The sequence below is a fragment of the Balearica regulorum genome, chromosome 2 (genome assembly GCF_011004875.1).
Source record: "Balearica regulorum gibbericeps isolate bBalReg1 chromosome 2, bBalReg1.pri, whole genome shotgun sequence".
NCBI classification, from domain to species: Eukaryota; Metazoa; Chordata; class Aves; order Gruiformes; family Gruidae; genus Balearica; species Balearica regulorum.
In genome coordinates, this window is record NC_046185.1 from 68494995 (window position 1) to 68511999 (window position 17005).

The window sequence follows — 17005 nt, forward strand, 5'->3', positions numbered from 1 at the left end:
GCTCACAGCAGTGCTGTGAATCAATACTTCACAAGAATAATCTCTAGGCAAAGTGCTCTGCCAAGTCTAATTTTAAACGTGTCATTTTAAACATTTCTGTAGCAGAAATATTCATCCATAGGTGACAAATCAATAAACAAACTAGTATGATTCCTTTGAAAATGGATATTGTAGGGATTGATCGAAGTGGTTGCATACTGAACTCATATTTGCAGCAATCTGTACAGCACTGGGTTGGAAGATTGCTTCAGTTTGTTTTATCTTGCACGTATCACATTTTCAATTGGCTTCATACAGACCAAACAAAGAATATTCAGTCTTGAGTATTGACAATATTTTCTATACTGCTAGCGCAAAAGCTACATCAGCTCAAAGATGTATATCCTCCGCCTGATTCCGCTTTGCTCAGAAACCCTGTGCTTCCCTTTAATCAGTGTGAGTTCTGAGCATATACAGAATTCAGGGCCGTTCCTCCCATGTACAGTCACATAGCTTTTGACAGGCATTTCACATATTGTCGTAGCTAGCTAAGTAATTTCATCACACTATTTGCAGTTTTCCGAGTAATACACCAGGCTACGGAATGGAATGGATGCTGTGCATGCAGAAGTGCAGAGAAAATAGTAATGCTGAAGAAAATCTTCTTCACTGCAGGATAACAAAACTCACCAGGGTGAGAAGGGAATGTGTATGGGACCACCGCACCAGAGAAGAACCTACACCTCTGTCCCCCAGCGCTCACAGCCTACCTCACCCCGCAGGCAAGCACCATCCTCCCTGTCCCCTTCACAGCAGCAGTGCCACTCTACTCCAGTGTAAGCAGCCACCCTCAGTGGGTTGGGTTCTTCCTTCCTTCCATTCAAGCAGCCAGCTCTCCCCATGCACAGAAAGCCCCCCACACCTACTGGGATGCTGTCATAGGCAAGGGAGGGAAATGGAAGAGCCAAGCCCAGGGGCAGGGAGGGAAGAACATCTGGCCTGGGAGATGCTTGTTTGTCCAAGAAGGAAAAAAGCTCTGATTTTCAGCGCAGTGTCATTATACACACAGCTGAATAGCAAATTGTTTTGCCATCTTGTGGAAATTCAAGATTTCAAAAGAAATGCCCTGTGCCAAGCTGGGATGGAAACCCAAAACCTCAAAGGTTTTCATGACTCAACAATCTGAAAGAAAAACAAATGGAAGGGCTCACAGGCAGAAGTTTGATATGGTATAAATCAAATTTGAAATTATATGTTCAGAGCTTGGCAATTTATTTTGTGAATAGTTGAAATTTCAAAACAAAGTATTAGCTTGCTGCAGAAAGTAAGTGTGGGGGGTTTTTTAATTTTAATTTTCAAAACACAGTGTTCCAGGTCAATAAATTATTTTGAAATTGACGTGCAACTAAAAAGCTTCTACAGAAAATCTCCAAATAAAGTCTAATTATAAATACTCTCATTTGTAATTACAATCTATATATTGCATGACACGAGGGCATGGAAGTAAATAGATAAATAAAAGTAAAAAGAGCAAAGTAATATTCAATAAAGAAGCAATAAATGTCTGCCTTGGGCCCAGGAAATAGCCCCAAGCAGGAGCTACGCTCGATTTATTACTAACTGTCCGCAGCGACTCTTCTGCCAACTCACTTGTACAACTGGATGGACAAGAAAAGAGCCTAATCTATTATTATGCCCCTCCATGCATTCTTGGACACAAACATGAGGTGAAATAGAAATATCTGATGCATAACTCTTGCTTTTCTTGGTCATCGTTGCCTATAGTCAGAAAGCAGCAAGGCTGTACGGAGCCCTTCGTGCGGGGACGGAGCTACTGCTTTTCTTCCTGTGCAAGGCTATGCCCAAATCAAATACAGCAGGGTCAAAATTTATTATGGGAATTCCCTAAATGGAGAAATTTAGCACATTAGCTGGGCACAACACTAAGTAGGAAGCACACTCTGGTAGCACAGTCCAGCATTGCAGCAATTTAACACAATGACTTCACAGGTATTTTCTGTTGCTTAGTCTTATGATTCTATAACGTGATTATTGAAAACATAATTTTTAAACATTTTTTAAACTCAGGATGAAATTCTTCCCTGAGCAGAGGGCCAGTGCAGGCCAAGATGTTGCTTAAATCCCATTTAATACCTTTCTTAGAGGCTTAAACAGGATTTTGTTGGTGAATAGTGTTTGGACCAGCCTTCTTTACCAGCATTATTTCAGCATTGACTACACTAAGGAAAAGGAGGGGAGGAAAACGGGAGGCATTCATGCTGGTGGACCACAGCAGCTAAGGTGCTCTGAAGTGCTCTCTTCCTATGCCTAAATCTTATCACCAACTAAGTGGGAACATGGGGCTCCATGAGTCAGAGCTTTGGCTCATATTTAGGTAACAGAAGTGTGGTTTGAATATCCCATGTTCAAAAACCAGATCTGCCACAACACCTCATTCAAGCCCAGTTGCCCAACCAATGGCTTTAAATTCATGAGAGCACAATGGTGTGTCAGAGGCTATGAAATAATTTTCAGTACCATGTGGTACTGAGGGACCATCACCTCATTCTACAGATACATGACTGGTTTCAACCTAGACCAGTCTTTTCTGCTCCTTGTGCTACTTTTGGGTCTCCTCAGCAATGCTGCGTTTAACCCATGCCTCGCAAAGGAACAAACAAGATCATGTACTAGTGCAGCCTCGTCTTACTTGCTTCCTTAAAATCTGCTTCCTGACAGAAACATTTAATATCTAACCAGATATAGTATTTTTATTGCTAATTAAACCTGCAACACTTGTGTCAAAACGTGCCCATATGTTTTCATTTTGACAAAAAAAAACTTGCCATGTTTGCCATGCACATGATTGATCATACAGGTATAATTTTCAGGTTTAGAGTAACATCTTCTGAGGCTTAATACCTACAAAAGCACATTGTTATGCCCCTGTCACACATATGAAGATAGAATCTTTCAACTGAGTTTACTCAACACCCTCAGAATTTACTACCAAAACATAACAACTGTGGAATCTTCATCTGCTAAATCAACTCACTGCATCTTACATGCATTTCTCAAATGTGAAGCTGAATTTCCACAATTATTTGAAACAGTAATAATTTTGACACTTGATTTCAGTTTCAGAAAATTTCATTTCATTTTAAACCCTGCCTTCCCCACTATTTTGGGAGGCTTTAGCAAAGGTAAATAATTGTTCTTCAGCATGGTAAGGATCAGTATAGCTTTTGCAAGAGCGAGCTGAAAGCCTTAGGACAGAACTGGTGACCAGATGACTCACTGTCGGCATCTCCTTTGCGAGATCTGCACAAACTGAGTAATTTTCAGAGAGGGAAACTGTAGGAGGAAATTGTGCTCCCTTGTAGGAGAACAGTCCCTGAGAATTTAAAAAAAAAAAACAAACTTGAACACCTGGCATAAATGTATTGCCTATAGCCAATACTTTCCAAAGGCAAAAGGAGAAATCTTTCCTGTGTTGTCATCCTTACCACATTATCCTCTGCCTTTATAGCATTTTAAATTGAGTTCTCAATCCCCTGATCTGTATTTCTGAACTGTAAATCACTTAAAGAGTTATTAGTTCATGTAAAAGGTTGACTATAGACTGTATTAACTGTGTTAAAGGCTGGCTATATATTTAAGCTATATGTCACCTCATGCCTCCCACACAGAACATCCTCCCCCTTGAGTAACACCCATTAACATTTATAGGATGTTCTAATCCCATCCTCAAATGTTAGTTTTTTCAAAGTAGGTTATCATTCACCCCTCTTGTCCCATGTGTCTCCGATCTTGCTGCTTAATCGCTCAGTGTAATTAGAGTACAGAACACTCACACATTCTAAGAAATCTTGGTAATGCATTAGAAACCATTACGATTTATTTTGGATGGCAACTTCTCTCCTTACATCAAGACCAAGCCTCCACCTATGCCAAGAGCAGCTTCAATATCGAGACACTATTATCTGCTCTAACATGTCCCAGCTTTTTAAGTAGCCGGCTGTTCAGATAAAATTATTTACCTCCCACAGCATTACCCAAGTGACCAGGCTATCTACCTCCAACTGCTCTACCAATACTGACCGGATTTGCTTGTAGCTAGCAAGAATCTTCCGGAGAAGGCAAATGAAAATTTATTTTTGCCACAAATCCTACTGTCTCACTCCTTATATGTAGCCTGCAAATCTCATCTCTGCTTCCTTTCCCTCTTCCCCGGCATTGCAGCACAAAGATCAAATTCATTTCCTCCATTCCGAACAGAAGGCTTGAAGAAAAGAGATAAAATTACTAGTATATACAGCATCAGGGAGATTATTCCTGAAGTAATAGATCAAATTCTAGTGGCAGCACTTTGAGAATGAAGATGACAAACTGTAAAAGATTCAGAAGAAAGCCACAGGAATGCATAAAAAGCTGGGGGAAAAAATGGAAGAAGCTCAGTCTGTCTAGTTTAATATTCAGAGGCAGCTTAATCTGTAACTTGCTCTATAATGGATGCAAAAAGGCTTTCTAAGAATTCCAAAGTTTCGAACTCATTGGTCAAGGAAAACATACTTTCTGCCCTTCTGTAAACTATCCCCTTTAAATGAAATAACCTTTATTAGATCAGTTTAAAAGAGCTGTTTGCTGCTGTAACGGCACTAAGGGCTTCTGCTGACACTGAGATAACACCTCCTGATACCCACCAGTGACATCATTGTGCCAGCCCTATAGACCTGCCTTGAGTAACAAGGCCCTAGGGACATAGTACTCCCACTGTGACACTCCTTTGGTTTACATTGTACAAGCTGTTATTTTTGCCAAGGTCAAGCATACCATTTCCAGATACATGGTAATTACAAAAATTACTATTTTTTAAATGACTAGTTTAAATACCTGTACCTTGCACATTTCTCAGCTACAAGATCTTTGAGATGCAATGATCTAATTCTAAAATATATTTAATTCTGATAATACTGACACCGATCCTGAAAGGATCTGCACCCCAAAGGCTGAACGAAATCACCATTTTATTCCACTAGGCAATTTGAAAGTTTAAAGCAAGTAACTATGAATGCCTTTGTTCTTAATTAAAAGTGGCAATTCTAGGTCTCCTCCTCATAGAAGCATGTTGCATTTTCATAGGTGGGCTGGCTTTCTAAACTGCTGAGCATCCAGCAATTCCCACTGATGTTGACAGAAAATGCAAATCATTCGGTGCTTTTGGAAAGCAAATGTTCAGTTCAAGGACCTAACTTGAAACTCTTTTTAAAAAAAAAAAAAAAAAAAACAAAACCCCAAACCAACAAAAAAAGAAGCAATCTGGAGCTGATACCATTAACATTCTTCACAGCAAGAAATGAGGACCAGAGGGGAGCTTGGCTAAGTTTAAAGATCTGGAATGCAAAACTTTTTGTAACACTTTCTCTATGTAGTGGTAGCTATTGCTATTTAATTTCTTTTACTGCATTGCATAAAGTCTTCCTGCTACTAGCACATTCCTCCAAATTAGATTCTCACCAACAACATGGAATTTACTTCTGCTTATCATTTTTAGAAAGGGAGAAAGGGAAAGGGGAAAAAAGAGAGAGTCAGCTCTCTATCTCGGTCAACCTCCTGTAAATTATTAATATTTAGGGCTCTCTGAATTCACAAGGGAGAGGGGAAAGCAAAACCCCAGGTGCTTTTACAGAACTTTAAAATTATATGGAACACCCCACAGAAATGCAGAGTTTAATAATTTTATAATACATGTGTATACTAAAATATCTCTAGATGATGCTATTAAGATACAGAGGAGTGCATGTCTGATAATCACAATGCTTGAAAAATGTTATGTGTTATATTTTGTACCACACTAAGTGTTAATCTGTCAAAAACTGTCACTTTATATAGAGTAAAAATTGTAAAGAAACATATGTGTTCTTTGCCAGAAAAACATTAAATTCCCTGTGAAAGCAGGAGCAGTAAACAGTGGAAAGGAAGTTAATTAACATCCCAAAAGGGGCCTCTCACTACTTCTCCCTGGAGGTTTTGGATGTAAAATGGTTACTTAGACACCTATTGTGTGTATGAATCCACAGTAGAAGCTGTGGCCTACCATAGGTAAATGGTAAATTAAAATACATAACTACTTTAAGGAAAGAAAAGATTGAACAAATATATTCTTTTAAAGATATATGGTAGTGATTCTTTAATCAAATTAAAATTAGATTCTGGAAGTAACTTCATCAGGCAGACAGGATGAGTTCCTCTAATGGGGATTGTGGCAAAATGGTCTTGCAAAAAAAGTGGATGCAGAGAAGAAAATGGGGTTCAGACAAGAATTCAAAAAATATTCTGCAGAAGCAGCCACTCAGTGAAGGAGCACATGAATCCGGCAGACCCAGCTTGCCAAAGAAGCAAGCTCACAAGGTCTTCACATACGGACTGTGCAGAAGGGAAGAAGACTTCCATTCCAGCAGGATCTAATCCATCAGAGCCTTTCATACAAGGCTGGATCCCCTGGATAGCCACAAAAAAAAAAAATCAGAAAGCCTTGGAGCCCCTGCACAGCCCGCCTTGCTGGTGATCTCCCAGCTCCGTAGCCGGGAAGGGGTTGCAGGGAGAGCAGCGCACACAAAAGCCAGGAGCTGCCGCTCTCGCAGCATCAGCGGTTACAGGGTCAGCAGGGTTTAAGCTGGAAACAGCAACAGACTTTTAAAGGGATTTCAAGCAAATCACAGAGAAAAGTTTTCCAGAGAGGAGGATTTTGGGGGATCCCGAAGACAAGATTGAAGGACTTTCTAAAATACATATTCTAGTTCACAGTGGAGCAGGCAGAAATCCCCAAGTGAAATATATGGCCTATATTGTAAGAGCTGGATAATCCTAATGGTCGTCTGATCTTAGAACTCGCTAATTATTTAAGAGAAGTACCATGGCCATAGTAGGAAACCTAAGTTTTCTAAGCCTATTCCTCAAACTCATGATGTTCACTTTAAAGCAATTAGTCTGTTATCTGGGCCTTCATCTCTCAGGAGCCTCAGTAACAACAATTTGGACAGCCCTGCTGAATGAGCCCTTATATTCTTTGTTCTTTGTGACTATGATTTTCAGAGAGCAGGTGGATATTTGCCTTTAATTTGTTAGGTTTCATTTTCACATTTGAGAATGCTTATTTGGAAAATACTATGGATAAAATTGTGAGAACTAAAGGCTGATGATAATGAAAAACTAATGGCACAGAAATTAGACATCAGTCACTGACTTGGCAATGAGATTACATGGTTATTCCATCACGAGGAGAAAAAAAAATTTAAAAAAAAAGTGTTTGCCAGTCAGCATGTCCCATTTCCACTCAGCAGGCAGTATCAAGTGGCCCTCAAATCCAGCAGATCTTACCCACAGAAAAATCCTCTGCAAATACAGGAATCCCTGTCCAGCAAAGAAGACATCCCACAAGTGTCAGTGATAAGGCAAGAGGAGACACAACATGACTGAAAATACATTCCAGCTCTTCTTAGGGGCACTGCCTCTCTAAGTCGGTGCGATGCTGTGGCTGAACCAGTTTGCTTCAGGAATCAGGCTACTGGTCCATTAATGCTGGAGCCAGGGGACCACAAAAGTACTGCAAATCTCATTTCTAGCTCAGCTAGACCTACAAATCAGAGAAGAGTGCAGCTGACTCCTGAAAAGCTTCAGGATCTTTCACTGATTTAGTTCCAGGATTCCTAGTACAAGAATAAATTCAAACCAATGTGATGTATATGCACTGTACCCTCTCAGTTTGGAATCCCACAATCTGAAATAGAGCTCCTGGGATATATGGGGCTGCTGCGTATCCAGTCACTTCTCCATAGGACTGAGTCACACCCATGCTGACTGGCCTCAATGTACCTCTCTGCTAGCCCCAGCTGCTCCAAAAATTATTCGAGCCTTTCCTGTGATAGCAATGGCCTCCACCTGAGTTTCATGAAAGATCTGTTTGGCTCCCAGCCCCTGCAGTTTGCTCAACTGCACTGTTCTTCCACCATATGCCATGAAAATGTCCCTAAAGCAATGAAACTGAAAGCAGAGAACGAAGCTTGAGACACACATGCATCGTCATGCTCAGATCATTCATATGAGATGGTGTTTTGTAGCCTTGACATGCGATGCTATTTATGCTGTCATCCCAAATAGTTATGTGTATTTAATTAAAACAATATAAATATTGCATTGACAACGTTTTGTATTAGTGCTGTCATTAAATCTCTCTCTTCTAGCTCCTTTCTCTCCCTTTTCCTATCACAAATGTTTTCTTCACAGTTATCGCCAGGACATTACACCCCATCTTTTCCACAAACGTTAGTAATTCACTCTGGTCGATAACCTTATCAGAGGATAGGGCCTTCCCCCTCTTTCTTCAAATGTAAATAGAAACTTCTGTTTGGATTTATTAAAAAAATAATTTTTCCCTGCTGACGGAGCGTGTTTGGCATTTGAATCAAAAGATTCCATAACAGTGTGTTTTGCAGCATGCATAGGATAAGTTATACATGAAATTGCAAGACATATGCCAGAAAATGATACATTGGCTTTAATCTCTTTGCAGAGATATTTAGAGGATATACATTCTGCAGGTCTGGGATCCGCACCCGGAGGAGTGGGTGCAGTGAATACATGATTTCTCTCCTCTCCCCACCCACATCTTAGCATCAGCAGAGAAGCCAGCATAGCATTAACATAAACACTTAACTTTTAGATTATTCCGTCCAAGTTTACAAAACTCTAAAGGAAAAAGAGGTCATGTTGCAAATGGAGCCATATTATGTGAAAGTCAAAAGGGACACTGACTATTTAAAGAAATACATCCCTTCCAAGCAGAATGTCACCAGCAGAGTAGACAGTGATCGTCATCCATACACGTAGTGTTTTGCATTTTAATGCTACACTTTTTGCATATATCAGACAGCACAAGTACTTAGTAATATTTAAAGGTAAGAAATTACCCAACTACTTCAACATATGCCAGACACAAGCTCATCTGACGATACAAGAACAAATGTCTGCCAGCTCAGTCTGCTGTAAACGGGGACCCTCTTTTAGACCCCGACATCTCCTCTGTATTCAGCTGACTGTTTCTCTCAGATGACCACGACAACACCTTATCTGTCCCATTCTGAGCACCACTTTACAAATGAAAGTAAGGCTCCAGACAATTTAGTACTCAGAGCACTCACAAGCGTTGTCAGGGCTCACCCCCAGAGTCCCAGCTTGGCTTTGGTACACCATACTTCCCCGCGCAAATCCAGCTGCTGTCGGAGTGACTTGAATCTATGCCTCCTTAGATCAAGGGTAGAACCAACACATCCGGTGCGCTTCTCTCTTGGGGGGGGGGGGGGGCCTTGCTCCATTCTGTTAGGGCAGAGTTTGTCAGATGGCAACCGGTAGCTAGCTGTTTGTACCTCTCTGGGGACCGTCAGGTGCTATTAAACACTGAGAGGAGTTTACTGAAAATACTTTTTTTTTTTTTTTTTAGTAAAAGAAGAACATAAACATAAGGTCTACTTATACTACACCTAGACTGTAACTTCTTGTCAGATAAATTAGGCAAGGCACTTTCTACTTAATTACAGAATAGGAGAAGGCAAATATGTATTAAATGTCAATAGGTTCACATTTTCCTTTGGATCTTGCGGAGTCCTGTGCATTTTCCAGAGCTCACCCTTCTATGTTAACCTGCTATTTAAAGGTATTAGAGTGCATTACTACACAAAGATGAGATTATATCAGGATTACCACAAATTATCTGTAGTAGTTAGAGAAAATGAAATAATCTCATCCCCACAGGATGAATATTCTTCCCTCTTTGTGATAACATACCCCACTTACTTCTGGAAGATTTTTTTTTCAGCTTGTCAAGACTCGCTTTGATCTTCAGAAACAAGTGACAGAATTCTAACTTGCATGCACAGCTTTCTTGACTATACGTGTTTAGATTCAAAACAAATCCAGCCTGCCTGTGCACCACTTGCAGCACTGCTCCTACAAGAAATCAGAAAATATATTCCATATTCGAGGGAAGATGTCCAGATGTAGAAGGGCAGATATCCAACTTCCATTAAAGCCCTTGTCTTCTTCCACTATGCCTCTTCCTCTAGTTTCTGCATGGTCAGTTTTTGCCTGATGCAAATTAAATAGTGTTGAAATTGATAATATTGTCTACTAGAATGTTTAATTCCTTTATTTTAGGATTATTCTGCTTTTTTCCCTGTAACAGATGTGTGTAGGGGTGCTTAAGCAGAAATCATCTTTCCTGATTTACATGAAGTTGTGAACTACATCTAGCATATGTAGAGCTTTTTATTTCATTATTTTGCAAAACATTTATTTGCATTTTCAACCAACTAAAGTTAGAATCACAGGGACAAGAAAAAGAAGAAATACTATATCATGGTTATTGATCCAAAGCCATAAACTATTAAGCACCCTTAACTTCTAGGACCTGGTCCAAGGGCCACTGGAATCAGTGAATTACTGCCAGTAATTTCAATGGGTTTTGGATGACACTCCTTAAGAGATGATCCCTTTATAAATTCTCTAGTTTCTAAAATATCATCACTACAAAATTTTGCCTAAGAGTCTCATCTAGAGTTTGCTCCCGCTCTCTTTGAAAAGAAAAGCACAAATTAAAGTCTCTTAGACTAGAGTTCTGCAAACGCCACGACCTGAGCTTTGTTTTATTGACTGAGCCTATGTAGGAATGCCCAAATAGATAAAGACGTGCCCATGGGGTAGAAAAACAGAGTTCAGCAAACTGGATCAGGATTGCACCCCAAATGCATTTATTTAACCATCAGAAATACTCAAGAGAGAAGCCTCTGCATTTTTATGTAATTGCTGTAACCTGTGGTCATGTTTTACAACAAAGATGTAATTCACACAATCATCACAACTGGTTGAGACATAGACTAAGGATTGTACTTAAGTGCTTAATTCAGTTTAAATGCTTTGAAAAACAATAGGGCTGCTGCTCATGTGCTCAAAGGTTAGCGCGTTCAAGTGCTGACTAACAACAGTCAAACTCAGAAGGCACACTGCAATTCTTCAGATGGTTGGTCAGAAAGTAAAGGCATTATAATGCTTCGATACACAAACCAGAAATATCAAGCAAACTAAAATACTCAGTTCAATCCTGACAGAAAACTACCTGAATGCATAATAATAATTTTTTAAAAAAATCCAATTTGCTTTTTTTCATTATTATTTTTCATGAGCTTTTTGTTAAAGCATTACGCAAAATTGCAATGCAAACATCAGATCGCAACAATGGGAGATTTTGGAAAGACATGAGGGAAATATATGAGTTTCTGAATCACTGCCATACATAGGAAAATATATGAGTTTCTGAATCACTGCCATACATTTCCTAAGCATTATAAATATACTACAATTATTTCTCAAGCTATTAAAAAAAAAATCCCATGTGTTCAAGGCTCCACATTATCTTTTCAAGAGCCGACAATGTCACAAGCACCTGCGAAGCTCTGAGAGGGAGAACTACTCCCTGGTCTGTGATTATGTAATAGTAAGGATCCAGGCCCTTCAGGCATATCTATTTATTGGCGACCTCAGAAAACAGGCTGAGGACCAAGTGGGCATGATGAGCCATTTACCCTTCTGCTTACCATAAGTGCACTAAAGGAATAAGGTAATGTCTGAACCGAGTGAAAAAGTTTGCGCTGCCATTATGTATTTAATGGCTACTCCAGCCATTAGTCTATTCCGTTTTGATGCGGTCAATCTAGCGCTCTTTGTGAACACTAAGATATTTACTTGTCACTGTTAAGCATGCAATAATGATCCAACTATACTGCAAATATATATGTTCACCTGACTTAGCATTCCATAACCATCCATTTATTAATTGCTTAAAAGCATTCAAAGCTACACAGCAAGCTGGCAACATGACCCTGATTCTTTATGTCCCTAGAGTACAAATCAGTAAAAATACAGTTTTTAAGAAACTGATACTCATTCCAAAACAAAGAGGGCATTTTTTTCCCCCCTGAATATTTTAATGCTAACTTCCTAGTTCAGAACCCAAAATCTGTATTAAGAACTTCAAAATATTTTGACTGCAATGAAGTGCAGCACCTTATTGATTATGATGTTACTGTATGAAGAAGGAAGATCTTGCCTAGGCTTCTATATTTCCTATGCATGTGTTATTTTTGTAACAATTCCATCCACGGGAAAGATTCAAATAGAATAATGTAATGAAAACAGGATTAGGAGAACTGTGGTTTTTTTCTAACATGTACCTCACTTTATGAAACAGGTAATGCCATTCAGAAAATCCCCCATAATTCTTTTCATTACGATTGCAGAGTTCCCTGAGATTTTTTTTTTTTTTTTTTAAGGAAACAAACAGCTACTCCAGGCTGATCTTGCCTGTATTCACTTTCAATATCTCGGTCTTGTTCACACAACACAACAGGATGCTGCCTCCTAAATAATATCTTCAGCAATATTGCCCTCCATGCATTTCTGCTCAGATATCTGAACAAATACTATGAGAAATTTATGTCAATAAGAAGCAGCCACCCTAGGAGGAGAGGTTTTTGTACTAATTTTGGGGACGGAGACACTATCACGAAGCAGTACAGCCTGTCATTGCTGCTCTCAGCTTGCTCCCCCCGGATCCTGAGAATCGAAGGGGAGAAGACAGAGGCTTCCTTAAATTTACATCCAGGAAGATTTTCAGTAGTCACTTGCTTTACCGGGGGTTGTCTTGGAAATGAGCACTCGACGCTGGCATTACACAAGAAACGAGTGCCATCTTCAGGAAAGCCTCGATACTGAATCGGCACGTACCCTCCGCAAACACACGGTTATTGAAGTTGTGACCAAAACCAAATGCAGTTGGGGGTGGTTGGTGGTGGGAACCAACTTAATAAAGCCCTTCGCCTCGCTCCCTGCCTCTCTCTCTCTCTCTGCCAGGTGAAGGAAAGATGTTTCCCAGCACAGCACCGCGCAGGGCTCCTCTCCCAGCCCAGCCCGCCCGCCGGCCGGCCCCAGGGCAGCGGTCCGGAGCCGGGCACCCCTCAGGCATCCCGCCGCGCTGCCGGGCGCTCCGGGGGGGGAGAGGGACTGCAAATTTAACTCTTTCCGAGGAGCGCCTCCGCCCCCCGCCGCCGCCCGCCCGCCGCGCACCCCCCCCCCGCCCCGGACGGGCACCCAGCCGCTCCCGCCGAGCCAGCCAAAGGAGCAGGGAGGTAGGGAGGGAGAGAGAGAGACCCGGCGAAACCCTGCGAGAGCCTCCCCGCCACCTCCTCAAGCTACGGCTGCGGCCGTTGCCCTTCGCGTCCCGGCGCTGCGTGGGATAAACGGGGATGGCAGCGTGTGCCCGTTGGCGGAGAGGGGGAGTAAAGCGGCCGGCGTGCATCTGTTGCTGAACGGGTAGCGGCTGGGAGAGGGATGCGGCCGCAGCTTTGCTGGGCGAGGGAGCGCCAGCGAGAGGCAGCCTTCCTCCCACCGGTGTACGTGCGTGCCAAGGGCAGCGGATCCCAGCCACCACCGAGACACCCCCGCCACCCGAGCAGCCGCCCGGGCCCACCCCCCGCGCTGCAAGCGCCCTCCGTCGCGCCGGGCAGGGGCGCCCCCGGGGCGACGGGGCGAGCAGCGGGGCGAGCCCCAGGTGCCTGGGGAGCCGCTCCGGATATGCAGAACGAGCAGGATACGGCCCGCCGGCTCCACTTCCTCTCCCTCCACATCTGCCAGCGGCTTGCGGGGCCGGGCGGGCAGGGCGGGCTCGGAGGCGCCGCGCACGGCCCCGCCGGCAGCCGCAGCCCCGGCCCGGGCGTCCCCGCTGCCCTTGCGCCCCGGCACCCGCAGCGCCCCGGGACTGGGCGGCGGCGCCTCCCCCTGCGCCGGGCGGCGCGGGGCCCGCGGCGGTCCCTACCTCCGTGTCGTAAAGCCGCAGGTCCAGGAAATAGGGGTTGAGCAGGGACTCGTTGCGGATCTGATCCATGGCCAGCTGCACGGCGGGCAGCACTCCCCGGCCGATCTTGCTCTTCTGGTCCTCCTCGGACTGGCTGAGCGGCATCAAGCCCATGATGGAGATCGGCGTGGTGGCGTTGGGGGGCAGCCCGGCCGCCCCCCGGGAGCTGCCCCGCGGCCAGCCCCAGCCCGGCGGCGCCCAGCCCAGGCACAGGAGCAGCAGTAGCATGGCAGGGTTGGAGGTGGCAGCGGCCGGTCTCCGCTGAGAGGGATGCATGCTGCTGGATGGGGGGGGAGGAGGAGGAGGAGAAGGACTGGGAGGGGGGGGACGGGGACGGACAGAGCGGCGGAAGGGAGCCGAGCCCCTCTCAGTCCGGGCGCATCCCCCAGCGGCAGAAGCCAAAGCGGGAGGAAAAGAGCCGCCTCTCTCTGCTTCCCCGGGAGCCTCGGGGTCTCCTCTCTCTTCCCCCCCTCCCCTCCCTTGGCAATAATCCTTCTGGCAATGGCGCCTACTCCTTCCCAGGTCTGCCAGCTGCAACCACCAGGAGCAATAAATAAATAAATAAACCCCACCACCACGCACACACAGACACACTCCCCACCAGCCTCCTCCTCTCTCCCCGGCGGCAGAGCAAAGGAGCGGGACCTGCCTCTGCCTCCCCGGCTGCTCTCCCCCCTCTTCGCTCAGGGAGGGACAGCACCTCTCAGGCGCGGAGGGGGGGCCCGAGCAGCCCTCATTGAACACCTCCCTCCTTCCCCCCTCCTCCTCCTCCAAGAGAGGGGGGAAAAAAAAAAAAAAAAAAAAAAAAAAAAGGATGCTCCGGCAGAAAACGCCGAAGAGGAAAAAGCTCCCCCGTAGAGCCGGGGAGGCGGAGGAGGGGAGCGGTGCCGAGCCGGGGCGGGGGTGCTAGTGCCGCATTCCCCGGGAGCTGGGGCAGCGCAGCGGTCGCGGGCGGCCCGCGGGCCGGGCAGCCCCCGCCGCCGGCGGGAGGTGCCGCCTGCTCCCGACCTTCGGGTCGGGCAGAGCCGCCGAGCAGGATGCAGAGCCCGGGGCCGGGGGGTAGAGCAAAGTGTGCGGCGGCGGGGCCGGTCCGGGCCGAGCTTCCCTCACGGCATCAGCATTCAGTGCCCGTGGGTCGGGCACCTTCTCCAGGTGGCGCCTGAACGCCAGCGCAAATGGCCGCGGGGGCGCGGCGGGGTGTTTCTGTGGCCGCTGCCCATCCGCAGGCACGGGGCGGCCGGAGAGTGCCGCGGCTGCCTCCGGGCGGCGGGTGCCGCACGCCCCGGCCCGCACTCTCCCCGCGCGGACGCGCAGTTGCCCCACGCGCGACCCGGCGCGCGCGCGCGCACACACACACACACACACATACACTGGCGCGCACACGGACCCGCTCACACGCGCTGCCCTGTGCAGGCGGGCAGGGGGCGGGCGGGCTCCGCGCACACTCCCCGTCACAGCCCTCCCTCCCTCCCCCACGCACACGCGGCACGCAAACACGTTCCCACTCCGGTTTGGCACCTCCGCCAGCCCCGCGCGCACACACGCACACGCACGGCCCGGGCCGTGGCAACTCTGCGGCACGCGGGAGTCGGGCGTTTTGCAAAAGCAGAAGTCGGGGGTTTTAAACTCTTTTCCCTGCAGAATTGACGGTTTTCTGGAGCCTGGCACCGCTCGTGGCTACACAAAAAAATTAATTAAATAAATAAATTAAGGCTGCAGCAGGACTCCGAGTTCCCCGGAGGGCTCCCACAGCTCTGCGAGTAGCCTGGGGGAGGTGAGCCCTCTCCACACCTGTTCTCCCAACTTCCACGCAGCTCCTCAGCGGCCGTGGGGCACACCACACATACTCCCCGAGGCTTTCTGCCTTGCTCCCAGCGTGTGCCCCCCACCCTGGGGAACACGTTCACCCTGCCCACCCTCGACCGTGGTTTTGCAGCGTCCCTGATTAGCGAGGCGCTAATTTGCAGCCTATTGAGAAGCCCCAGAAGGTGAGGCAGGTCACTGTGTTTCAAGGCAGGTGGATCCCACATGGGAGGCGTTACTGGCAAAATGCGGAACTTTTCTTAACCCTGCCTTAGGCACCTCACTTTTTATACATATTCATCATTTTCCTGAAGTCACTCACGGCAAACCTTTGAAGATCAATCTAATACATCTAATTTATATCACATACGTGACGGTGGCATCTGTGCGATAAATTGGAAAGAATCTTCATGGATTAATAAATTCTAAGATCATTGCGATCTGACCTCAGGCTAAAAAAGCCTCAACCAGTGATGTCGTTACACTCACTGCTTCACAGCCTTTCCCTTGGAATGACATCCAGCAGTGTTGACTTAAAGACAACAGTAATGAAGAGTCCACCGCATCTCTTGATAAATCATTTCAATCATGAATTAGTTTGCTAAGAGGTGTATCTCACATTCAGTAACAATTTGTCTTATTCCAGCTTCCAACCACTGGTTCTCATCACGCCTTTAATCAGCTTAAGGGGACGTAGTGATCTTCTCCCATGCACGTGCTGTAAGACCAATCATTGCATTTTACTTTTGTAAAATCATAGAATCATAGAATCATAGAATGGTTTGGGTTGGAAGGGACCTTAAAGGTCATCTAGTTCCAACCCCCCTGCCACGGGCAGGGACACCCTCCACGAGACCACGTTGCCCAAAGCCCCATCCAGCCTGGCCTTGAACACTTCCAGGGATGGGGCAGCCACAGCCTCTCTGGGCAACCTGTTCCAGTGCCTCACCACCCTCACAGTAAAGAATTTCTTCCTTATATCTAACCTAAATCTACCGTCTTTCAGTGTAAACCCATTACCCCTTGTTCTATCACTACATGCCCTTGTAAACAGTCTCTCTCCATCTTTCCTGTAGGCCCCTTCAGGTACTGGAAGGCCACAATTAGATCTCCCTGGAGCCTTCTCCAGGCTGAACAACCCCAACTCTCTCAGCCTGTCTTCTCACAGGAGAGGTGCTCCAGCCCTCTGATCAGCTTCGTGGCCCTCCTCTGGACTCGCTCCAACAGCTCCATGTCTCTCCTGTACAGGAGACCCCAGAG

At 45.6% G+C, this 17005-nt stretch overlaps 1 protein-coding gene across 1 annotated transcript in view; it reads right to left on the bottom strand.

The window, feature by feature from the left end:
* The window catches only part of GABBR2 (gamma-aminobutyric acid type B receptor subunit 2), a 489338-nt gene extending 474071 nt beyond the window's left edge, over positions 1–15267 (bottom strand). Inside the window, exon 1 of the mRNA XM_075744642.1 lies at positions 13904–15267. Coding sequence (XP_075600757.1) covers positions 13904–14218 — 315 coding nt within the window. The 5' untranslated portion in view covers positions 14219–15267. The remainder of the gene's footprint in view (positions 1–13903) is intronic.
* Positions 15268–17005: the final 1738 nt, after the last annotated feature.